At 35.4% G+C, this 25,965-nt stretch overlaps 2 protein-coding genes across 3 annotated transcripts; one reads left to right on the forward strand and one right to left on the reverse strand.

The window, feature by feature from the left end:
- The first annotated feature begins 41 nt into the window (after positions 1-41).
- LOC124405324 lies at positions 42-7,789 on the forward strand. Its single transcript, XM_046880140.1, has 5 exons — positions 42-352; positions 2,773-2,911; positions 4,751-4,908; positions 6,360-6,472; positions 7,730-7,789. Exons 1-5 carry the CDS (start codon positions 207-209, stop codon positions 7,771-7,773), a joined length of 600 nt encoding a protein of 199 aa, XP_046736096.1. The 5' UTR covers positions 42-206; the 3' UTR covers positions 7,774-7,789.
- A 5,792-nt stretch (positions 7,790-13,581) lies between these two features.
- Positions 13,582-24,115, reverse strand: LOC124405322. Of its 2 annotated transcripts, none has more exons than XM_046880136.1 (6): positions 23,906-24,115; positions 16,615-16,832; positions 16,131-16,303; positions 15,046-15,299; positions 14,102-14,496; positions 13,582-13,826 (listed from the first exon to the last, which is right to left on the reverse strand). In XM_046880136.1, exons 1-6 carry the CDS (start codon positions 23,937-23,939, stop codon positions 13,608-13,610), a joined length of 1,293 nt encoding a protein of 430 aa, XP_046736092.1. In that variant the 5' UTR covers positions 23,940-24,115; the 3' UTR covers positions 13,582-13,607. The 2 variants fall into 2 exon arrangements, with proteins under 2 accessions (XP_046736092.1, XP_046736093.1); XM_046880137.1 differs by lacking the exon at positions 23,906-24,115 and adding an exon at positions 19,747-19,842.
- Positions 24,116-25,965: the final 1,850 nt, after the last annotated feature.

The raw sequence follows: 25,965 nt of genomic DNA on the forward strand, positions 1-25,965 counted from the left end.
AAACAAAACACACTCATATTTCGAAATTCAGTGCCTTTTTTGCCACTCAAATGTAGGCTTGCCCGTGGGATACGACTTCGAATCCACTCGTGAATGATTCGAACCTGATTGCTTGAATAGTTCTGAATTATTAGTAAACACAGTATCCTCTTCAAAGTATTGAATGCTTGTTGCGCGTGAGTGAATACATAACCTGTAAAGAAAACATGGAAAAACAACTACACAAATGCGTAGTTGGGTACTTTTTGCACCTGTCAAAAGCCAATGAAAAATGGAACGTTTTAATGAAAAGCGCCGAACAGCCGTTAAACAATTTAAAAAATCAGGAAGAACAACTCAGGATGGTTTCCGAGTGAGTATATGGACCACGGTACAAATATCGGGAGCATCTCTTGAACCTTAAAAATCAATTTTCTGCGAAGCGAGGGGCACGCTTAAACTAAATGTGACAAGAGCTGTGAAACTCTTGCGTGTAAAATAGCGAACTGAGGTTATACTGTTATTTATTTTTATTTAGCGTGAACTGAATAAGAAAACTAGTACCGTTCAGCGATGTCATGGTCCATATCAGAAGATATTCAATCGACGCAATAAAGGATTTAATGTAAAAACAAAAATCAAATGTTACCGAAATTGGGTTAGTTATTTATTGAAAGAAGAAATCTGAAATTAAAAGTGGAACTTCATGATGAGTGGGAGTCTAGAAAAATTGAGGCAGGTAAGTAATTAAAATAGTCTATTGCACAAGGATTCTTCATTTACATAAAATTAAAAACTAATGGATTGTTGAAACCCAATAGAAGGTAGCTCCTGAGTACATTTGTTACAGTACAATGCGCCGCAAGCCAATAATCAGTGCTGATGGACATAAATAAATTAATAAAATTGGTAACTAGAAATAAATAAAAATTATTCATCTTAAACATGAGGCTTTGGAGTACATAAAGTAAAAATTTACAGCAGAATTACCTGATGCGATACTCTCTGTTGATATCCTGTGGCGATGTATTTCATTAACAAGTAATTTTTTATGAAATTTGTTGGAAATTACTTGTATCAACAAACATCAGAAGCTTCTCTCTGCTGATAATACCCTCTAATGTTTTCATGTAGGGGACAATTCATGGTTGGAGCGGGACTGTAGTATTTAGGCATCAAAGCATGTATGTAAATTTTCAAATTTGTGATCCTCGAGCATTACGACATTTCCGCATGTATTCAATGATAGAATTCGTTCTTTGAGTAGGCTTAAGGATCCAATTTTGGTGAATAGAAGGAAAATCATACCTTACTTCGATAGTGAAAACATATTGGCCACAAGGAACCTGGTTTCTTGATCATTGCCACCATTCCAACCATCGAAAGTGGTCGTTCCATCAGACAACTTGTATATGAAGCTGAAGCTGGCAGCTGGAGTTAGCGGCCAAATGTGTTCAACTTTCTGGAAATAGAAAACTGCAGTTCAGTTTTATCCTCACAATTCTAGAAGAGTATTGGGAGTTCAAGACATTTCAGAAAATTTAGATGTTTGGACTTCACTACCTTATTCTAATGAACATTAGAACGTTTGGATGCTAATTCTGGCTGTTAACTTCAGTCTTGTAACATGTATCCGAGTGAATTTCATCACGCCATCGTCACCATCTTTACATCAATTAAGACAAAGTTAAAGAGCTTAACACTTTACAGTTAACGGTGTCTGAACTCGCGTCTGAATATTCGATCATTTCACTTTGATCGAGCCGATAGCAATAAATTTATTATTTAATCATTGCTGCCAGTTCGTTCTATCAAGGAATCACTCCGGGCACTATTATAATCCAGGTAGTATTATTGGCCATCATTATTTCTCGAATTTTAATCTTTTTAATTTAAATATTTTATTTTCAAGTTATTTTTCATGCTTCGGATGTCATATTTTTTTATCTCAAACAGCACTAACATGTCATTCAGAAAGCATTTTAATAAATCATGTCGTCACATCGACGAAAATTTTTAGGATGAACTGTGGTAATTAGAGGAATATTTTCAGCAGTAATAACAACAATTCATTGATCGGAATGAATATATTGACTAGAAACCATTTGCAAGTTTCATTGAACTAAATTCGCGAAAAAAGAGATTTACTGTTTCAAGAAAGATCGATTCGCTATCTTTCATTTTCAATACTCATAAAATTTAATATTACCCCCTGTAATTACGAGAGAGCAAGAAAGTTATTTAGAAAATATGTCCAGCAAAAGTAGCGATGATCTTTGCACGTCTGATGAAATTAATTAAAAGGAAAAGGTATCGGTGAATATCAGAGATGAATAGAGAGATGCTGACTGTATTTCTTGTTGATAGAAAAAAAAACTCATTAAATAAACTGTTCTCACCCACCTGCTCCGTTTCTTCCAAGCACCCATCATTTAAACATATATATCTGTAATTAAATGAAACTAATTTTCAACAAGTCGTTCGGATTTTCCAACGGTCCCTTGAAAAATTTTTTCATCAATCAATTCCAGACTCGAAACAAATACTTCTCAAGCCTTTCCGAGTCACTTCATCAATTATTTGAGATTCTACATTGCCGCCAAAAACAGAGTATGACAATTGAAACTCGAGGTGGCTAGCCTGCATAAACAGCTGACAAATCTCGCCCATGCGCAGTTGATTTTGAAGTTTCAAGAGATGCTCTCGGTATGTAGCTTCGTCGGTAAATTAGACCGTCGCCGTGTCGGTTGGCAGCTTATCGAATCCCCACATGTGGTGATTACTCTGTTACAGCTGTTCCCTGGTCAATGCAGAAATCTTCAGTATCGATAGCAACTTGCGTGGGAAACTCATTTTCAAGATCAATGTCTGCATAGAAGATGAAATTGCGTTAATATCCGAAATCTACTCGCAGTTGAACAATCTTAATCAGGTACTGAGAGCAAGGAATTAAAACAATAATAGTGATAATTAAAACCAATCTAATGGGAAACTCAAATAAAAAATAGCGTTTCAACGTACCAAGGGCCTAACCACGTTTCTACACCGAGAAAAAAAATTGGTTGAACCTAAAAAATTTTGATTGAATCAAACGCAAATGGCGATCGTGGGCCGTGAAAAGTAATTTCGATTAACTCAACTAAATCTGGCGGTCAAATTTTAGTTACACAGATACGTATCAATAAATCTGTATTACATTTGAGTCAAACAAGAGAGAGTATCTTAAACTTCGTATTTAATTGACTTGATAGGCACAAAGGAATCTACAAAAAAATATTTTGAGTAACCAAATAATTAGATGTGCAAATTAAAAATTTCGTTAGTATCGTCAGATAGAATGTCGAAAAATAATTGACACGTATTTTTTCTTTTTTCAATTCAACGTTCCCTAACAAAGATACAGCAGTTTGAAATTGACGAGTGACGTCACAATGTGCTTAAATACAGATTCACGCGGAATTCGACTTGCCATATCTTTGATAATAAACATTGAATTGAAAAAAGAAGAAATACGTATAAATTATTTTTCGACATTCTATTTGACGATACTGATGAAATTTTTCGTTTGCACACCTAATTAGTCAAGGGAGACACAATATTGCGAAATATAATATTAGTGGTTAAAAACAGAATGAAGTTTGCATTGTAGATATGCTAGTTGTTATATACTTTCACATGAGACGTATAAACTTTGGTCTGCTGATTCGGAATACATTGTGTGTTTTTTTTTTTAATTTCGATTTAATAATTAAAACTTTAGATTCAGATAGTTTTATTTTATCCAACCTGTAGCTTGCACTATTTTCCGTTCGAAAACTGGGCCACCTGAATCTACTGAATGTGAGGTGGTTTATAAAATACAAATATCCTTTTATATTACATTCAGGACTACTATCACGAATATTAACACTCGAGTAAAGCAACTTTAAAATAGAAAAATTAGCAAACCAGTTGTACGCCGAAGAAAACGCCTTTCTAATTTTTTTTATAAAAAAGTTGCACTTTGAAGGGTAATTCGAACTGCGGATGCTTGCATTACCTACCTACTCTAGCCGCACAGTTATAACCACTACGCCAAATTATCAATTAGAAGATCGATGATGATTTACTCATTTATTTCAAGTCATACTGATACTCAGAATTATATACAGTATTACGAGTTTTATCGAGGCATCCAAGTTTGTTGTCAATATTTCTATATGCCGGCATTAGAGAACAAAATTGAATTTTTTAATGAAATGAATTTCACATTGTTGTAAGCAATCAATATAATGTTCAGGCAACATGCTGATTGAAATTGACTGATTTCAACTAGTTTCGATCGATTCAAAAGCCAGACGGTTAATTCAACTTATTTACCTTCGATTCAATATATTTACAATTAGTTAATTATACACCTCGTTATACACCGAAACCTTTTTCTCGGTCGAGCATTTATTTGCTTTACGATAAATTTGATTCCTTCCTAAGAGGTCAACATTGTTATTTTTTTGACAAATAGGAACGTATACTTTTTTTACACGTTTGTATCTTACACAAAAAATCAATGAACTTTCATGACTAATTCTTTCACTACAACATCAATTTTTCAATATATCTCAAAATTAATAAAATCAGTAGTAGGAAGATATGGTGACCCAGCAGATCAATGTACTAGTCGGTCTATGTGTTTAGCTTCGTAAGTATCAGTTTACATTCAATATTTTGAGAAGCTTTTCAATTTTTACTTGTATGCTGACTACGAATTAGCTTCTGTCATTTTTACCATCAGGAATTGCGAAATAAGTTCACACTTTTGGAGGCGGCGAGAAGTGAAGTGAATACAAGCGCTGATGTTATGGAAGAACTAGTTTCCGGCTCTCCGTACAGACCTGGCTTGGACTTACTGATGAAATGGGCAATCGATAGCATCAATTACTACAGCGAGTGGTATCCTTTTAGTTGGTTGGCGTTTCTGCTTTATCTTAAAAATACAGTTTCTGAAATACGAAAAAATTCAGTAGAATCTAGTATGATATGAAATTTTTGTTAGCCCTAGCAGAAAGAGAGATTTTATAACAGTTAGGCTTATATTTAAAACTGACATATACAGTCACATCTCACATTCAGTAAGTACCTAGGATGTAACCTAGGCTGCTTACCTCTCAGAGATGCATTCTACGCGTCGGGATCCCTTACTGAAAACTCATGGTACAAAAAAAAAAATTTTTGTATAAATAGTTGAAACACTAACAGAAAATGGATTCATTATATTACGTTCCTGTGTGTGTGGACAAGTTCATCAATTAACGGCACTACTTAGGAACGAGGGAAATCTAGTCGACGAGAATTTTAAATGCATCGCGTCTATTCCATTTGGATTCCTTTCAAATATTGCGCCACTAGCCTCTATAAGTATCAAACAGGCTTGAATTATTTTTCCCGCATTTCCTGACACCATCAATTGGTTGTACGATATGCACCTAGTTACCTTCTTCACACAAATTTTCCTTTTCATCTCTAATTTGACGCAAGTCCGTATTGACGCTTGCACGATGTACCCAACAACTATACATTCAATATTGTAGAGTTAATACTGTTTTTCTTAACAGTGGCATTTGTAAACCTGCAAATGATCACAGAGCATCAATTTTGCTAAAAATGATGCAGAAACCATATGAAAGCAATTATTTTCATAATCGATATTTCCGAAAGGTAATATACTTATCTAATGCAATGGTTCTAGCCGGGTCTGGTTAATTTATTTATTTCAACGTTTAATTTGGTGAGTTTACGTTTCTTAGACGTTTCTATGCGGCAGCTCAAAACGAAAACAGAAACTACGAATCATCACGAAATAACTACACACTATTATCTGTCTACGACTAATTTTAACTGTTCTTGTTCGAAATAGGATAACCTCGAATGGTTAGATAATTATTTCAACAATATATAATCAGAAAGCCAGCTTTTTACGTATCTGCCTGAAATGAGCCGTAATCGTACGGAGGGGCGGAAATTATCGTACATATCGATATACTTGTATATTATTTTTGAATATGACACCCGATCTTATACAATCTCATTCTTCTAATAGAGCACAAAAATTTATCATATTTTGCTAAATTTTTTTGAATTTTTCCAAATTTCAGAAAATAGGCACTTCTGACATAGTAAGTTCAATCGTATTTCAAATGGGATTGGTTGAAAACAGTGTTCGAAAATTAGGGGTTTATTTTTCGACTAGTGCTTTAACGTGAAAAATGTTGCAGTCGATCTGTAACATGACCTTCCAACCTGTTTCGGGATATCGTGGAATGCCTGCTATACAAATGTAATTAAAAAATTATAACTTTGTCCGATTTTCTCTGAAAATATTTTTCTAAATGCAGAAAAATTAGGTATAGCTCGATAAGTACCTCGTTAAGAAGTTTGGACTGCAAGAATGAGAAAACGATAGTGAATTTGATGAAGGCGTTTGAGCAGCACAAGAATAAGCAGGCCAAGATCGATCGTAAGTAAAAAACATTTCAAATAATACCTCAGTGTCGGAATTTTCATTCTAGAAAGTGAAACCATACATTTCTTATACAAAGCGTGTTTTGGATCATGATCGTTCATCGTTGAGATGATGGTGAATGATGAAATTCAGAAAATCAGGAAACTGCAGGGTCATGAAATACTCTAATCAATAAAGTTTCACTGAGATACATTATTCGTGGGAATGTGGAAAAATTTGATGGAGTTGTTAGCTATTTGGGTGAATCGGCTCAATTTCTTTCACCGTTAAATTGAGACATGATTATTTTTATGGTAACAACTAGGATAACAAGGACTATTTTTACACGAAACGAAATAAAACAAACACCTTACGCCTTAAGATTTCGCTGTCCTCGAACGTCTGAAGAATTCTACTGGATTACGGGACTGAAAACTTGCAATTTTCGCTTTCCGTCATTGCACCATGAATAAATATTACCACCGAATGCCTTACAATTAGTATTCAGTTTTGTCCTTCGTGGTGACATCCGTCATAATTAGACTTACATATAAAACGTGAGATCTGCAGTGAAATGTCAATATTTTAATATGATTCTCGCCAGTGCAGTATAGCGATCCGTGACGATCCTTTCTGTACAATAAGTGCTTTTTAGTCAATAATTCGTACTGATGGTATTTCAATAGTGATGTCGAAGAACTATCAAAACTCGTATTTTAGACACCTGGTATTTCGTTTTCCTGGTTACCGAGAAAGTTGAAAAATATTCGATTGTTCCTATTAGAAAACCTTGTTTACGTTATGAAAGTTATGAGAATCTACAAGAAGATGTGAAATTCCTCTAGAAGCACCTCAATTACAAAAATGTTGCACCAAGTACAGTGAAGTTGAAAACTGGTAAAATTGCTTCCTTCATGTAGGTACAAACAGTATTGAAACCAAACTTCATTACCAAACCCATTATTCAAGTTTTGGTAGATTGATTATACGTGTTATTCAAGTTCGTAATAATCGAAATGAATGTAAAAAATAATGATGTAGAGATGAAGTGAAAAATTTATAGTGACTGGTACTTGGTGGGCTTTTTGGGGCCTGACTGAGTAATTCATTTTAAAACTGTAGAAAACCTTGTTTAACGATTTGACACCTGAATAACGCGTCCCGTCTTTACATTTCTCGTGAGAGTCCTCCCGTTCCGTAGTCTCGCACGCTGGTATGCGCACTACAGATGAGAATGGCTAATTTTTAATCGAAGCCTTTTTACTCTTTCAGATATTTTAGGATTTACCCAATTCGTGGCCAAGGAAACGCAATGAATACTAATTTGTATCAGTGTTGTCTTATTGAATATACACGTCTTAAATCTTAATAATTTTACACGAAGTTATTGGTACCACTGGGAGGGCTCTTCTCATCGTTGAAATGCTCAACGTGTACATCGCAAACACCATGCTAAATCGACCAACTTTGACCACTAACCGTCTATAATTTCGACTATTTTTAGCAACGTTTATCTAAGTGAGTGAATCTTGAATTAATATTATCAATTTTGTTTTCACATAATATCAATTTTATATACAAGTTCTTGTAGTGCATTCATGAGCAACATGTTTTGACCTTTTCTGAAAATACTTTTTTAACTCTAAAGTATAAAAATAAAAATCTAATGTATTGTGTAAAGTTTATTGTTTTTCATTGGGATTTCAATCTTAACACTCCCTTTGCACATTTCGGTAATCAACTTTCACACAACAATAATCCCTATAAAATTGTAAAACATGACTCAACGAGCACCTCACAACAAAAAGTTAATAAACTCACCTGGCTGGCTGAATAAAAAATATATAAGCAAGGAAGCAAATAGATCTGTAACCACGTACAATAGCGTAACTCCTAGAGCCTATGGACTACCAAAGATTCATAAAGAAAGCGTACTTGTTAGACTTATTGTATCCTTTGTTAATAGCCTTATTCATTCACTTTCTAAGACTTAAAATTTCTGGATGAAATCTAATGTAAACCTCGTGCGTTAGGGTTAAAGATAGTTTCAATAGGACTTTTTTATACGAGTCAAACTCGAAAAGTAATCGAAGATGTCTCGTTTGAATCGGTGAAAATTAATCGATTATTTCGATTTTTTTCTTTTGAAACGTTACATCTGAAACCAAATTTTCATAAATTTCAGTAGGTAGTCTCAATGGCGGAAATTTTTTTCAATAATTTATAGTTTCATTTAAAATATTCTTCAATTTCAGATAGAAATATTCTTTTATCTCCCTCTTATTACATCGAATGGGTACATAGTGAGTAAGATAATGATAATAATTAATAGCTAAATCACATAAATTAGTATCGTAATGCATTGTTTATGGAAGTAGAATTCAAAAACCGATTGCGATGAAAAATAATCTCTATATAGGGACAAAATAACGATGTAATCGAAAATCGATTATTTTTGGTAATTCTTAACCCTCAAGCGGGGCACTGAGTATGTGATACCCAGCGGCGAATCATATCGGTTTGTCCCTGATAAATAGTAATGTTAAGAGGATTAATGTCGGCGTGAGAAAAAAATCTACTAACCCCACTACAGATCCCCTACCAGACCATCATGAGATGTGAAAACTAACTGAACTAGAGGCTAGTGTATTCGTTCTATGGATAGACATCCAGTGATCTTGTAACGTCATTAGTCTAACATTTTATCTAAATAAATTCTTTGTGCGAATCAAGTGTTTTAGTGTAGTTATTGAGTGTTTATATTATCAGAACCCTAAAACTAATTTTTGTACCCCCTTGCGGCATAGTGGTAAGTATACTCACCACCTCCTTATGCTCACGATTTCTTCTTTTGAAAATGGGTATACGGGGATTTGAGAGGTTCCTGATCACAAATTCACGATCAGACTTTTGAAATTCAAGATGACCGATTCAATACGGTAGACAAAAATCGGAGAAAAGACTCAGAATTCTCTGTTTCAGTTTTCGAGGTCGCTGATCACGATTTTACCATCAGATTTCCGAAATTCAAAAGTCGAATCTAACATGGCAGTAAAACTTTCGAAATCGTTGGAATTTGCCGAAGCACCGTATACTTCTAGTAAAGTAGTCTATATAATTATTGTTTTATCTAGAATACCGATCACTACGATAATTTTTACATTAATGAATTGCGAATTTGAAATCTGATGACGAATTTGTGATCAGCAAGCTCGAAATACCTGGCGTATGCATTTCTAGCGGATTCTGAGGTGTTCTTCGAATTTTCATCTGCCATATTGAATCCGTCATTTTAAATTTTTATATTCGGATAGCAGATTTCAATTTAACGACCCCGAAACCCGTGTATATTAATTCTCATGATAATTCGTCGTCTAGAAAAATGTATACCTCAAAAGCTTAAACCAAGAATTATCATTTGAAAATCACTCAACGTTACCGAACTAAATAAATAGGTTTTTTTAATTGAAGTCAAATAACGCAATACATCTCTAAGAGTATGTATGATTCCCTTCCAAATGCCGCTAAGGAAAATGTTTTATCTATTAATTTCGCAAAGATATGATATTGTAAGGAAAACATCATATTTACACAATTTTTAGTGATTTTTTAAAAATTTCATCTGTTACATCAAAAATACTCGTTTTTTAATAATCATTCCATAAACACTATCTTTTTCAACATCGTCTGAGGTATAGATTAAGGGGGCATAACCGATTAGAATATTTTAAAAATCGATTTTCTTTTTATTAGCGTCTGACAGGGTTGTCACCTGGTATGAGCCTGATCAGGCATCAGGGCAACCACAGGTCAGGGCCTGATCACTGCTTGATTGAGATTTCCGGTGAGGCGGTTGTGTGTACGTGGTTATTGTGCTATACGCCTGTAATTTGTTGTGTGGATGAGACACTAGAGTGTTGTCTCAAGAGTCAAGAACGAATCATTGCTCTGGGTGCGACGGTTGTGACACCACATTGTCAGTGCAAGCTGTACGGAGCCGCTTTCCGAGACGTTAGGGCTCTGTGACGTGCCAGGCTTTTACCATCCGGGAAACTTCTGTTTTCATGCCTGCGACCTAACCTAGAAGAGAGAGAGAGAGAGAGAGAGCGGTCTGGCTTCACAACACACTTTTGTATTGTACCGACATCGCGAGGACTGTTCCCTACACATGCGAGGTGTGTTCCCTACATTATGTAAGAGAGCTCTCTTACAATTAGACAGGCGACTGATCATTCTAATTGCGATAGATTAAGTTAGAAATTGACTTTCTAACTTCTGGTCGTTAATTCAACTTTTATGTATCTGGATTTTATCTGAAACTGTTCAACAAATTCACTATTATCTACTAGCTTGTCGGTCTTTTTCCTTTACCTCATGAGTGTTTTTACGTCTTAGCAAGTTATTGTTCGGCTTTAGTTTGGCCGCGAAATCACCGTGTGTCCATTCAAAAATTGATCATTCATTCCCGGATTCCTCTGCCTTGTAGTATGAAAATTTTCAGTTGCGAATTAAGAATCTCACTGCCTACTCCCGTAAACTATGGTGCTGGGTGTTGAAAGAACAATCAATAGTAACACAGGAATAGATTTTGTATTATTACATACAGTAAGTCTACGTACTCAAAATCGTAGAAAAAAGTTAATTCTATTACTTGCTTCTCAATTTGTGGCTTAATTCTCTTCCATTGTTTTGTTTGTTTTTGTTTTTTAGATAAACATAAAATTCAGTACAATTTTTGTAACATGTAACTACACTAAATGGTATTAGTAATGGTAACGATATTATATTCAGCTTCAACACTCTAAAACCTTGCTATAATATTAGTAATTGTTACATAATAATAATGATGTTGTTCATAATAATAATCACAATACGAAATATTTTTTCTTATATTCTTTATCTTTTTTCTTCAAATGGTCAGTGAACACAGCTTTAATTATGTAGGCCTTTCTAAAAAATAATAAGAATGTAAGTGATTAGGAATATCACTATCGTTACATTTTGTTATCTCTTGCATGCTGTCGCGCAGCGCCTGACTGATGTTATACATATAATCATAATATAATCTCATAAATCTTTTGTCGACGTAAACAATTTTAATATTTCAACGTGTATTATAATAACATTTTATTTATAACTAATTATCACTGGCATTTTTTTCTCTTCCTATTCAATACATCAATATCTTTCTTTAACATTTTTATTTTTGTTTTCGATTTCTTGCGAAATTTTTTTTGCAATTTTTTATTCGAATCTATCATCACACGGACCAGCCATGGTAATAATATGTAATTTTCCAAATTGAAATTCAATTTCGAATACAGTCAGGGCATATGTGTAATATTCAGTTTTGCGGAACTCATAATTTAATTTAGTTGTTGAGTACCGTTTGGTAAAAGTAGTTTGCCACAAATCATCACTCTGCAAGAGTCATAGGGAAATCAGATATAAATTAAAGATGAAAATCAAAACACGCAGGGAAACTAGTTGTACAGTGATGGACATTCTCAAACCAAATTTCCCCTCGCAGGTGTTAGGAAAAATGCTTGAAAAGGCGATATCTGACTAGTGTCCTTATATACTGAAGAACTTGAGCTAAGAAAATTCTACCGAAAATATGTTCAAAATTCAACCTCAAACAGAGCATTTGAAGAGCACTTATTAGGATGCAAAGCCGCTAACGTTCATTATTGGTTCCAAGATACATGGATCACTTGAATGAAATTCATATTTCTATAAATAATGATGAAGGTTTATTCAAAGAAATATCTATGAAATTGTCAGCCAAATTTGAAAAATAAGGTAGAAATGAAGCATTAATGTAGTTTTTACGATTTACGAACATGCTGTTATTAAGACCAACATTAAACTATAAAAAAAATGCATCTAGCAATCAAACCAATTCCTCCGAAAAAAAAGTGTTGAGAAGTGATTAAAAACGTGAGTTAATGAGTTTTGAATACTCATAAATGCTCAGTAAATGCTCAAAGCATAAAAGGGTCGAGCATATTTTCCAGTATATGCTCGTGTTCTTAACAAATTCTCCAAGCATTCAAACCTTCTCGAAGAATGTATTTTATTCGTGTCATAGCAGTACTCGCCTTCAATTCGTGCCATCAAATTGTCTTTAAATTTCACTAATCGGAAGTCGCCCACTTCCCTGTAACACAATGTAACACAATATAGTATTTTGGTTTCACGATTATCTTTCATTTCACATTTCTTTCCTATGTTTACATCTTTTCTCAGAACACACTAGAGAATAATGATATTTTAAGTTACGGACAATTAATCTACTGTCAATAATAAAAATTTGAACATAACTTTGCGTAAAACAACATCTCTAATATAGAGAATAAACTAAATATATTTACACACCCACATTAATATAAATATATACATAATTACATCTCCATATGCGCGTAAAATTGTTGACAAATATATTACATATATGTATAACAAAGTTGTATAAATACCAATTTATGTATTACGCACTTTCGGAGTCGTTCGATCCCATGACAATCGGTTCATGACATCAAATAACGCGAGAGCTGAATATCTTTCATCAATGATACGTGTTACTCTAATCCCTGGCGAGCAAAATGACTGGCAAGTTCAAAAACAAGAATCTCACTGCGTAAGTCGAGCACAAAATAAAATCTTCATAGTTTATTCATGGAGTGCTCTTGTGTATGATTTTCATGTAATTAATCAAGAAAAATAAGTCTACTACTTTAGTTTATTCATGAAGTAGAAAAAATATAGCCAATATTTTTTTTTTATAAATTACATCAACTGCTCGTCAGAATAATTTTTTTTTTCACGGATCATTATCGTTCGAAGATGCGTAAGTACAAATGAACGCTGCTTCTTTATGACACACAGTACATATAATACTGCACTACAGCCAGACCCCCAAGCACTGATCTCGTTTGCTCGAGTCTCTTTTACATCAAGAACCTCGGCAACGCCTCGAGCCAATGAGTAAATTAATCATCATTCACCTACGTATACCGTAATACGAATACCGTGTCCAGGTCTTCGTGGCAGTTACAGGTATACGAGGTTAAGAATAATTTGCGTGCATAGGAAAGGCGTCAATTTCGAATACATAATTCATTCTCCTCCTCCTGGTAGAGGTGAAGCTGGTTCAGTCAAAGACACAGGCGAGTACTCGGACGAGACAATTGCCTAAGCTCGCGCATGCCCGCTGCCCCTGACTTGCGCATTCTTTCTTGCGGTTCTTTCTGTTCTCTTCCCGCTCTCTCTTGCCATATTTCTGCTTTTGTAATTTGCGGTGTGAAGAGGTCGATGACCCTCTTGGAACATTGCATAGCCTCGACAACGGGCCTGTGGTGGCATCTTGCTGCTGTAATCAAAAAAGAAAACGCGGATCAGAATGAAATTTCAGGACATTCATCATCACTCGATCGGTGACCTATGCGTGAGCATAAACGAACCATCCGTTGTATAGATTCGAGCTGCGTTTTTCCTTTACTGAAGGTTGAAATAAATTAGACTGTGTCCTTTCTCCAACAGCTAGGGGATATTTTCAGCATGACGTTACACGTTGCTTAATAATTTTTTTCTCCATTATCCAATAAATCGAATTTTCACCCTGGATAAAGTCAAGATGTTACTCACTTGTTGCTGTAATCGATCATGGTGGTGGCCCAATATCTTCGACACAATAAAGGCAGATTCCTTGCTGGTCAATATTCCGCTGGCCATCGGACCCTCAATGAATTCCTTGTCAGTCATTAGTGTGTATCTAACGCTGAACCAGATCTCGTCATTTAGCATGGATCTTTTGCCGCACGGTGTCGGTTCGATGCCGCGTCTTCGGCATTCCGAGGCTGCCCATCGGTCTAAAGCAGTGAAGAGCATCCCTTCCTGTTTCAATTCCAAGCTGTCACGTCCTGCTATGTCCGCAACTTCGTCTCGTGATAATTCTTCAAAACGCTCCTGACGAAAAATTGTCAATGGGTCCGAGTCTATCAACGTCATGCAAGCACTAAGGAGAGAACTGCAGGCCATGGCTAGAAAAAAAGAAGAAAAAGAAGTTATGACAACTATGTCCCTTTGAAACACCAGTGATGTATATTTTGCTGATCACATGTGTGATTTTTGTTCTTTCTTGTATTATTACGTTGAGAAGATGTTTTTCTGAAGGAATAATTATGGCAAAGTACATATTAATTACTTACAAGACTCGAATTACACTACATTGTTATTGTGATGCGATCCAGCAGATCGGATCCGCCATTCCGAATTGCCAAAATTTCAAAAAAACATTCGAAATCACAAACCAGAAAATACTCGGTGAATGAATTTTTATTTAATCTGTCTGTTAATATTGCAATTTCGTTCGGCCATATTATATCAATTATTGAGGGTCTAGAAAGTTTGGAAATTTCGATTTTTTATAAGCGTTGAATAACAATAGATGCCTGAAAATTGAACCGTCAAAACCAAAGTCAGAGAACTACTAGTGATAGGTTTATGTAAACAAATAAATACTGTACTTTGCAAGGTGCTTTTCGCGTTACTTTTATCCTCGATATAGTTTGAGTACGGAGTTTACTCACCGATTTCTCCAGCCTCGTCGCCGGGCGCTGGAGGTGCCGAGGGAGTTTCAGGTTTGCTTATGGCCGAGGCCATGCTTCCGGCATAGAGGCTCAAACCCTGGATAACCTCGAGGACGTTGGAAGAGGTGAGATTAGCTTCCAGATATTTAACCGCCAGTCGAGCTAACTGAGGGCAGAGGTACTGGTGGGCAACATCAAGGGTAGCACGAGCTGTCGTCACCGATTGGAAGTTCACTGGCTCATCGTGGAGGTGCCTGTTTTCCAAAAGAAAAATCAATTAAATATTATTGGTCCGCATTCATTTTGCGGCACACTTTATTTCGGGTTGTAAAAAGTGGTTCCGTATTCAATTCCATACTAACCCCGTGATAGAACAGATTTAATATAATATTCTGTCTTTTCAATTGGTTTTTTGTCAATTGACAAACTCAAACTTCAAATAAGTCTAGAATATGTAATTTTAAAGCGATATATCAACGCTTCTGCATTTTAATCTCTTTATTTAACGTCTTTTAGACATAACTGTGAGATAACAGCTTAAGATGGCGTCTTGAAAATCGAATGACAATTCAATTGTTTTGAACTTCTCATTTTTCAAAGCTTTTTTTGGTTAGAGATGAACAAATAATTTCATGAGATGTTACGTACGACCGTATCGTCATTATATGTTCAGGTCTTAATTAGTCGACGAAGACTTGTCACTGCAACCAAGATGCAAATAACCTGTTTATTTATCGTTTACGATTTATTGATGACATGATATCACTGACAGTGCAGTGATCGAGATGATAATCTATATATATATATATAGGCGATCACGCCCAGCAATCCAATGAAAAGTCTGGCCATTGCTGGTACTGAAAATGCAGTGTCTATGAAAATGCGATTTCCGGTATACGCGTGTGACTTTCCTTCAAAATCAATAACGAAGTTAGCTTCTTTTCAGTATTATTCGCAACTTATGTCAATAAGGATTTTGTGTTTGATGCTAGGCTACAAAGTGAAATTGGGGTAATTGAAGTATCTGTTTTTCCATTTGTCTTTCTAGTAAATAGTTTTTGGCAAATGAGGCTACGAAGTCTCACCTGAGAAGGTGATCGAAAGCTCGCTTTTCAACGTGTTCCAGGCGCACTGTTGGAGGTGGAGTACTTGGCGGTGGTGCTAAAGGGCCGACAAGCATTGCCCGGAACCACTCTGATCGTTCAGCGAGTCGTTGCCGTTCTACACAGTAACGCCAAGTGTCTCTGTGCGGTCCGACCTTAAGAGGCAATAAACAAAGAAGCAACAAATCAATGATTAAATAACTCTTCTTTCAGACTTTTTATAAGTATAATTTTCAAAAGTGTTCCAATTATTGTCAAAATGTCATCATTTAAGGTGCTCTGGGGGCGTTGAGGAGGGTAGGAAAAACTCTGGAGAAAATTGGAATGCTGCGTAGAGTTGGAGCAACAATATAAAAAATTGTGGTCCAAATCTAAGAGGGTGAGGGTTAGACTGTAGTCGAATTGACGCGAAATGCTCCATGGATGTAAGTACGAGTTTGCCATGTGAATTTTTCCAGTTTCTTACCTCGAGCATCACCATATTGTCTTGATCATTTGTAGCCATAACTTCCACATCAGAAATCAGCGGAACTTCGGCCATGCTGTCAGATTTGTTGGCAAGATTCTTCGGGAGCTGAATCAAGAGGGGATGCGACTTTCCACTCGTTCTTCGCTGCCGCAAGCCCTCCCGAATTTTTTCGCGCGGTCGTTCCGGCCTACTTCGAGCACATTGTCCGTTGTCCCCTGTAATAAAGAGAATCCGAATAGTAATGGTGCTTTGGGAAACAAAAGTTTTCCTTTCCTCCATCGTCCAAATTAGTTTTGTCATTCGGTCGACATACCATTGGTCGAAAAATATGATGATAAGTAGTGTAGTGTGTAACAAGGGTGGAACCTTGATATTTTCGGGCCGAGTGTGAATATCGTAGATTAGCCGAGGATGAATATTGCAAATACGCGAGGCGAAAAGACCGTTGCGTTCCTGTTGCACACGATTCTTTATATAACAAGAGCATGTTGGGCGTTTTGTCACGAAGCACGAAATTGAGGTTAGGGTCGCGTAATGTTAAATTTATTCGCGACAGCGCATGCGCGCAGTATAGAAAAGACCACTTTTGACTCCTAGGACTTAAAAGTGGTCTTTTCAGTACTCCGCGAAAGTGCATTCGCAGGCTCAGTTGACCGTCATAAAACGAGTACTTGGTATCGGTACGGAAAACACGCACGAAAAAACGTGTAAAACATGCTCGCGTTATATAAAAGATATGAATGGATTTCAGAATTGCGGCAATTGTCGCTTAGCTTGGTGGGCTGATACTTCGGTCAACTCATTCGCACAGTTGAACCGAAGTTGTCATCGAGGCTTTACGGCTGCGTTGGCAATTGGCGGTAGGTGTAACGTTACATACAGGCATGATTGTAACCTTGTAAAAATTGTTGCTATCAATCATTAAATCGCTATCAATGAATCAATAGTTTTTCCTCATGCATTATGTACCTTGTGTGTTCCACAAGTTTCTCAGGTAAATTAATTTGCGATTACAAGGTGCGCAAACTTATCCGAGTCGATGACGTCACGCCACATACATTTGGGGCATTGTCGCCGATAGCTCTGCATCGATCATGGAGGATTAATGCCGAGTAAATAAATGTGAGCTTCGTTTAAAATCTGCGATTTGTTTCCCATTGATGACAATGATCGAATGTTCACCAGCTCTGGGTGACGCCGGAGAAAAATGAAAATTGTCTCGTAATCAATTGGACAAAATTCCTCTCAGATCAGGATTTATACGATTATCAAAAAATTGGGTAAACAATTGATGAATATTGTGGATCTGCGACTTCGAAATTCTGGTTGATATTCGAAATTTGTGTCATTCATGACGTGGGATACGATTTATTTTTCAATTTACTGCGAGTGGTTTGGATCGATCAAAAAAATACGCTGCATTTGAGTCGAAAATCTCAGTCTCCTTTAGAAATGGCAATTGCAGAATACAATCGTTGCAATAACTGGTATTGGAGTAAGAGCAATGTAATGTTCATATTTTTATACGGCGGCCATCTAATTGTAAAGCCAACTCATTGACGGTATTCACTCTGCCACATTTTGAGTTAATTTGGAATGAGATTCCTATTTTTACTATAATTTTACAGCGATTCTGCGATACAGCGTTCAGTCTCAATCAATTTAACATAAAGTTGTGAAATCCGTTGTTTTATAGTTAATTTTCAATTAAAAAATCAATCAAATGTGAAATTGGTCACTTGTAATTGATTTGTTTTTTTTCGAATATCATGAGAAAATCAACCAAAAACATCGAATTTTACAACTTTATGTTGAATTGATCAAGATCCAACACTTGAATAACTCTAAAAAACATTGTGGAAATAGAAATCCCACTTCAAATGAAACCTTGTAATGTTAGTATTTCATTGTAAAATATGTGGTAAGTTTTTTGCAAACAGAAGATATCTTTAAGTGAAATGAATAATCCATTTAGCAAGTTGATTCGTTTCTTTTTAATCTTAACTCGTAATTCTTAGGGTGCGTTCGATCATACAGATCAAAAAAATAAAAGTAAAATCCCTAACGGTAAGAATCACAGGCTTCGGTGATTTGGCATGGAATGATCCATATACGCAGATTTTATTCTACCGTATAGAACGAAACTCAAATTTCATTAAACTCAGTATATAATCTATCATTAAGTTGCTGATGAAGAAAATTTTCTAATTTTCAAATGTAAACATAATTTGTAAGCACAATAAATATAAGCATTTCCTAAAGTCTGCAATTTTTATTTATTCATTTTTGTCTCTTCTATTCACTAATAAATATCTAGTAGAAGCCTTAAAAAATACTTCCTCTTTAATCCACATCATATTAGTTACATTGTACGCGAGTATTGGAAATAAGGGCTGGCAATTATATCGATTCAAGTCCTTAATCCTTTCATACGTATATTTTTCCTTACATACGATTCACTTGAAATTCTTCATGCACGGTCTTTTCGGGTCGCTGATTACGAATCTGAACTCGAAATTCGAAAGTTCAAATTGGCGAACCCAATATGGTGGACGCAAATTTGAAAAGTTACGATTTTGATAAAACTGGTCTTTGAACTCGAAATTCGTAAATTCAAAACGGCGGATCCAATATGGGGGACAAACAAAAACAGCAAGAAAAATTTTTGAAATAATTTTGCAAAATTTTTCCGGAGTGTATTAAGTTTGTGTAAAAATTGGTTTTCGAATTTTCATGTTAGATTAGCAAATAATGTTTTTTTTCGTTGAAAAGTACGAGTTTCGTTCATTTGTTTACTATTTGTATTATTTTTGCAATAACTGAATGAATAAATTATATATCTTTCTTAGGCTTAGCAGTATATCAGGGAATACGTGAAACCAAAAAACTGGGCAGTTGTTACGAAAAAAGTAGTTCAATAAATAAAAAGCTCCAAAAAAAAGGTGGGATGCTGAGCGCCCCAGCGTGAATCAAAAGGTTAATTCATCAAATTCTCCAACTGATTGTAAATAAATTTAGGTACGTGACATTTTCTGCAATTAATTTTTTTTCGTCCGAGTTAGACAAAATACTTGTATAAAAGGTTAGTGTTTAGTCATCAAAGCAAAGATAATTTAGAAATACACATACCATCGTCGATCATTGCGAAAGTCATAATGAAGATGAGAATGTATCTTCGATTTTATAGCTTCGTGTCACTATATGTGTACACACTGTAGTTATATATATATATATATATATATATATTCATATACGATATACGAGATGAAGGAATCAAAAAAAAAAATTGCAAGATTTTTCTCTGTGGCAAAGACTGTCTATAATTTATGCGAAATGGTACGTCAATTTTACATCGCGTATTAACTGAGTTGAAGTAAGATTGAAAACGGTTGTGCGCAATCGCGAATGAATTCAGAACCTAAGCCAACAAGCCAAGCTGACTTCATGGAACAACGCGTGGCGTTGAACCAAATCCCCACTTCACTTGGTGTTAATGTTGACTCGGTGAAGTTCGTTAGCCAACTAAAACGTCGAGACGTCGCAAAGTGAATCGATCGACTGACGGACGAAGGCATCACTGAGAATCGATTGAACGGAATCCCTGATAAATTTCCTGCTTATCCGTTCATTACGTCTTTATCAACGTTTCAAACGGATGCGGCTGTGCAGAGACGCTTGCGGCCGCTGCGAGCTACACTGTTAAAAATTTCTGTATGGAACTTCCTACGCTGTATTGGATATTTAGTTCGTATACGGGCAGTGGATTCACTGTTCGTTCAATTTAAAATTGCAAGAAATTCACTACACAATTTAGTAAATTCAAATTACTTTTTAACTTCCCGTTTCTCTGTTTTCAGAGAAAAAAATAAGTTATTGAAATCACCTCGAAAATAATAACTTTTTCACAAGATCTCGACGTTTCATGATCTAGAGAATCACTTCAGTCAGAACATACCCTTACAAAATGGGGCATGACAATAAATTATGAAAGTATCGATAAATATTTAATAATAAGCAGCGATACTCGGCAGCTCGAAGTGATATTGTTGAAATCACTCGGTAGAGTAGATCAGTTTGTACTTCGGTTATTCCGACTGTTTCTTTAAATTCAAACAGCAAATCTGTTTGTACTTCGGTTATTCGAACTGTTTTTTCATATCCTTTTGTAGATAGGCAGCGCCTGTAATACGATAGTTCTCAAGTCTGTCCTATTGTGTAAAAAGTATTCATTTCCGAACAGTTCGGGGTATACATAGGTCCTCCTGCCTGCCTCTTTCGAGACTTCCCTTTAATCGAATGTATATGTATCGATATTTTCAAAATAGATTAGATTCCTAAATGAATAGAAAATGATTATAATGAAATAGGATTTAGATTTCATAAATCGCAGGCCGATAAATAATAAATATCGAATTATATTTAATAAAAAAGGAAATTGAGGATTTAATTATATCATGTTTCAATTTATGAGAGCCTTGAATTCTATAACATTAAATATCCTTTAATTCTGTAATTTTATTTGCGTTTCTTTGATTAAATAAACGGAGATTATATAGAAACACCAAAGGTTGTTATCTCTAGCCCAGTCGTATCTCTGAAAGTATTTCTTGCTTTCCATGTTGATTAATAAGAAATTTGAATTAGGCCTGAGGAACTAATTCCAACCCCTCGACATTCTTCTCCGCTTTCCGATTAAAATATCTATTGCTTTTCACGATTGGCGCCCAACGTTAAACAAAAAACAGAAACTAGCCGAAGTATCTCAGCTGTGTGTGTGTCTGTGTGTGTTTTTTTCCATTTTTAGAGAGGGATCGTCGTGCCCTAGAAACAAATTTTTTTTTAGAGTTTTGTTAAAATTTCGGTGAATTTGTTCAAAGTAGAACAAAAATAAATTAATTTGATAGTAAAAAGGCACAAAAAGTAATAACCGGCTTAAGGGGGCCGTCGTGCCCCACCCTGTGTTACACCTACTAGTGCTGCTCAAGTCGTAATTTTGATTACGTCACGCGTTTGTGAAAATTGAGCCGCATTATTAACTGAAATGAAAATGTTGATTTTCCCACTGTTTTCTTTCACAGCGTAATGTATGATGAAACATAACGCAGCAATACAAATAAACACTTCGTGATAATTTGATGTACATTACATACGTATTATGTGCTAGCAAACTATAATCAGCAAGCGATTTAGCTCGAGTTAGAAGCTGAAATGTTAATAAAATTAAAAAGTAAAGGCTGCCAACGAGCTTGTTTCGTTCGTGAATTGTTACGTATGATGTTATTTGAGTTGAGTAATCAGACTTTCATATACATAATACATATAATTATTATGCAGCATAAAAGGATGTGGTCAGATATATGTATATAAGCTTTTATCTGCCACTTTGTCATGTCCAGGGAATAAATGACGCACAAAATAAATAAATTCTTTTTGTAACGCAGGCACAAGTTTCGTGTTTTTTTTTTACTCATTACGCGGGACTATAGTGATCGTTTTCAGACCGGAAAGTAAAAAAAAATAAAAAAATAAAAAACGCCGGCCACACCAGACGGCGTTTTCAGTTTTTCAGTATTTTCAAGAAAATCATTAATAATTGAGATAAAATATGTCTATGCACTTACAACGTGTTTGAAATTGTGACAGAAAACAGAATCCATACGTGCGTTAAAAAAATATGGTGTGCACCAAGGGCTAAGCGGGCTTTTTGACCTCGTGTGGTTGTAGCACTTGTCTTCGGTTCGCAAACGCACTCGCCTTTGACTTGTACTGCAATCTCTATACTCGGTTTGAAAAAGTCCGCCTCACACCCATTATATACAATATGCTATAGCTTGTGCTTTCATTTTGTGGAAAGTAATGTTTACTGCATATTTACATTCCGCTAAGATTTCGTAATGTGGTTAGATAAGGTAGATTCTTGTTCCGTTTTCCTCATACTCATTGTCAGTTGGTAGCGTTTTCAAGATTTCATTCTTTTACGTACATTTTATTCGTGAGGATAATTTGGAAATGAACAGCATGACAACTACCACAGGCTTTGGTTAAAATCCATAAAAAATACACAAGCTTCGATTAAAATCAACTCTAATCAATAGAGTTGATTTTGATAAAATGAATGAACTTTATACAAATCTCTTAACTGTGTATGATATGTGTTTTGTTTTACTCCTGAAAATAAGTTTATAACAGAAATTTTGGTATATGAAGTCAGTGATTTCAATAATGACTGCAAAATCTTTGCATCATTTTTTTTCTTGTCACGAGCGTGTTGAGATATCCTGTAAGTCATGCGACAGAATAACTGCGATGAAATTTTGACTACGTATAGAGGTGTTCTTATATTTTTCAAATTTTTTGGCATTTTTGATATTTTTTCTGCAGATGGTTTATAATTTATAATTTCACTTCAAATCGTAGATAACTTAATGCGATGCTTGTTTTGAGGTTAACCGTGTTTTCGTATTTCAAGCACCAGTCGTTACAACTTATGTACTCACTTTCCATTTGAGATTATACCATAATGGATTTGATTTGATTTGATAAATTAAAAGTAAAAAAGCGATAAACTTTTACGTTAAAACCGACTTGTGTGATTTATGAGTTTTACCATAATAACTTTCGAGACAGTATCACCCAGTTTGGTGGATTGATGTTTGATAAAATGTTCCGTACTGTTTTAATGCCCAAGTAATTGTTTGATCTATGACGTTTTCTTTTCAAATCTGTTATTATCAATTGTGAGATCGTTTTTATATCTTTTCTACGATTTTTCGTCACGGTGCAAACCTTGATTGCGCTGGAAGTTTTCGCAAGTTTGCAATGGTTTATTCTGATTTGTGTGGAAGACTGTCCAACTGCCTAATACTGAGATTCTTAGTTTTCACAGTGTTTGTTCAGAAAATCAAATTATATTTATACCAAATACACATAATTGACATAATTTGCAACGACGTTCCTGTTTTACCGACAAATGTGAAAAGAAAAAAATCAATAGATTAAAAATCTAAAAGCTGGAAATCCTGTTTGAAAATTCCCAATAAAAATGTGCATGTTTCAAAATCTTACACCAACAGCACCAATCTGAAGAAAAATATAAATTCACTAAAAAATCGTGACGTGGCGGGAAATGTTTTCGAAAACTAAACACGAGCGGAAAATGGAATACTTCGATATTTGTTCACTTGATTTTCACGTCGGCACAGATCCTAAAATCATTCAGGCAATAGGTGGATAGGAACGAAGGATAATGGATGAGTAGCTAGGCGACTGGGTATTCTTTGCATCGTACCCTTGAAAGTGAAGAGGCGGTGTAAGACTCCCATGGTTGCAACAAAGGTGGACTATATCGTGCCGAAAGAGGTCCTTCTCGTTTAAGTCCCCATGCCAAATATTATACACTGGAAGCTTGTGTGATTTAGGACGAGTATAATGTAATAAAATGCGATACAATGAGACTCCGGCAGAGCCAACTCAAGACTATTGAAGGCTCCAGCGACTGCAGCGATTATTAAATAGGGGGATCCCCTCTGTGCTGACAAGAGTCTTCCACCTAGTACCCAGCTCGAGGTCCCTCTTCTAATTTGCCGCCTCCTCAAAGGAGAATAGGCATATAATTGAGTTAAAAATAGTGAACATTTACGATAGCCGAACTGCCGAACGAATAATACTGTTAAACGAGTGGAATCAATGGCGGCTTGGTTCAACTTGGCGAACGCGGGAGGTGATAATTGTTGCCAGCCGCATAATGACGTCTGTGTAGGTACGAATATGAGCAATCGTGGCGTGCGATATGTAAGAAACTTCCTGTAATGCTAATAGTAAGTTATATTCTGACCGTCGAACGGACAGTCAGAGAGATTTATTAAGGGATCATCCCAGCGTAACTGGTAGAAAAATACCTCATTTTTGCGATTTCTTTTCAACGTTTAAAATATGTTAATCAGTCTGATTTTTTTTTATGTCAAATCATAGCACTCGTGATTTTCAAAAACATTTTCAACCGTCGAAAAATGTAAAAAAAAGATGAAACAAAGTTTAAAAATGTATTTTCTTAAGTGCTTTGATTTGACATAAAAAAAAACCAGATTGAAAAGCGTATTTTAAAATAGCTGACAAATATAGGGCTCACAAATCAAAATTTTTTAAAGCAAGTCGTGTCTGAGACTCTTCTACAGATGCACTGCTACGATACGAAACGATTGCATAAACGTTTCCTTGGATGCGTGAGCTATACAGAAATCGAACTCCGAGCCACGTTTAGAGCCGCAGTTATCGGTGGAAGTTGAGTTGGTCAAGCAAGTAACGTGGTTCTTGCGAAACCAATAAGGAGATCAAAATGCACAAAAAAATGTCTCTTTCGTTTGTTTATTTATATATGAAGAAAAAGGGTGAGTTTGCTCGGTCGGTAAAGGTAGGAGTGCTACATGCTCTTAATAGACGGAAGAATTTCAAGTTTTCTCAGTTGAGTAGTTTTTTCTCCGAAGAGTCCGAATAGATTGAACAATAAAAATTTGATTTGAATTTGAATTGAATGAAAATGATTTCTTTGGTTTCTCAATTGGATTTATCTCCCCCTTCTTCTTCCTCCACCATACTTTGTTGAATAAAACAAAAAAAAAATCTGTATTTACTAAAGAAAAAATATACATGATACAAGTATCACGGTATCAAAAAAATTTGGAAGAAAAATTTGAGAAGTATTGTCCGCATATTCTGTGCCTGGGCCTGGTGTAGTAATATTTGAAAGATCGCGAAAAAGGTGAGAATAATATATGAAGCAGAATTTAATTTCAGCAATTATAAGTAACTGTATCTACACTTGATGTATATTTGCTAAGGCCTTACTTCGTAACGCTTAATAGATGTTCAGGATGTATGCTCAGTTGAAGTTCACGTATGAAGTGAAAAATTTCCTCAAGTTATAATACAAGGTATGATTAGTTAACATAACGAGAATTAGGGTCAATGAAATATATCGTAATAATTAAGACACGATGTGGTGCACACCGTCGCAGTATACGCATGCAACAACAAACAGATACCTCAGGGTGATTCACTTTCCTGTAGGCAACGTGCGAAATTGGCCAATTATTAGAAAATCATGTATTTCAATAATGGTAAGGTCATACGTATAAGAATTTATTATCATAAAGCTACCTTGACTTATGGGTATAGAACGGTATTTCGGGTTAGACTCTGTCGATTAGCTCAGTGTTGAATTGACATAGCCAAAAGCCAACGAAATTTGTATTTTTATCAACAAATTCGAAATTTATTACAGGGGAGAATTTTTTTTTACTCGTTACACCTTCTTTGGTTATTGATTTATTACTATTTTGTTTCGGTAAT

This window comes from Diprion similis, chromosome 4 (assembly GCF_021155765.1).
Source record: "Diprion similis isolate iyDipSimi1 chromosome 4, iyDipSimi1.1, whole genome shotgun sequence".
Classification (NCBI taxonomy): domain Eukaryota; kingdom Metazoa; phylum Arthropoda; class Insecta; order Hymenoptera; family Diprionidae; genus Diprion; species Diprion similis.

Coding starts and splice junctions, on each gene's coding strand:
- LOC124405322 (XM_046880136.1), bottom strand. CDS start 23,939: ATGGGAGTCTTACACCGCCTCTTCACTTTCAAGG. Junction 16,833..23,905: donor CCGCCTCTTCACTTTCAAGG/GTACGATGCAAA, acceptor TCTTTATTACAG/GGGACAACGGACAATGTGCT. Junction 15,300..16,130: donor GCTTTCGATCACCTTCTCAG/GTGAGACTTCGT, acceptor TTTGGAAAACAG/GCACCTCCACGATGAGCCAG.
- LOC124405324 (XM_046880140.1), top strand. CDS start 207: ATGGAAAAACAACTACACAAATGCGTAGTTGGGTACTTTTTGCACCTG. Junction 2,912..4,750: donor AGTTGAACAATCTTAATCAG/GTACTGAGAGCA, acceptor TTTTACCATCAG/GAATTGCGAAATAAGTTCAC. Junction 6,473..7,729: donor TAAGCAGGCCAAGATCGATC/GTAAGTAAAAAA, acceptor TTACTCTTTCAG/ATATTTTAGGATTTACCCAA.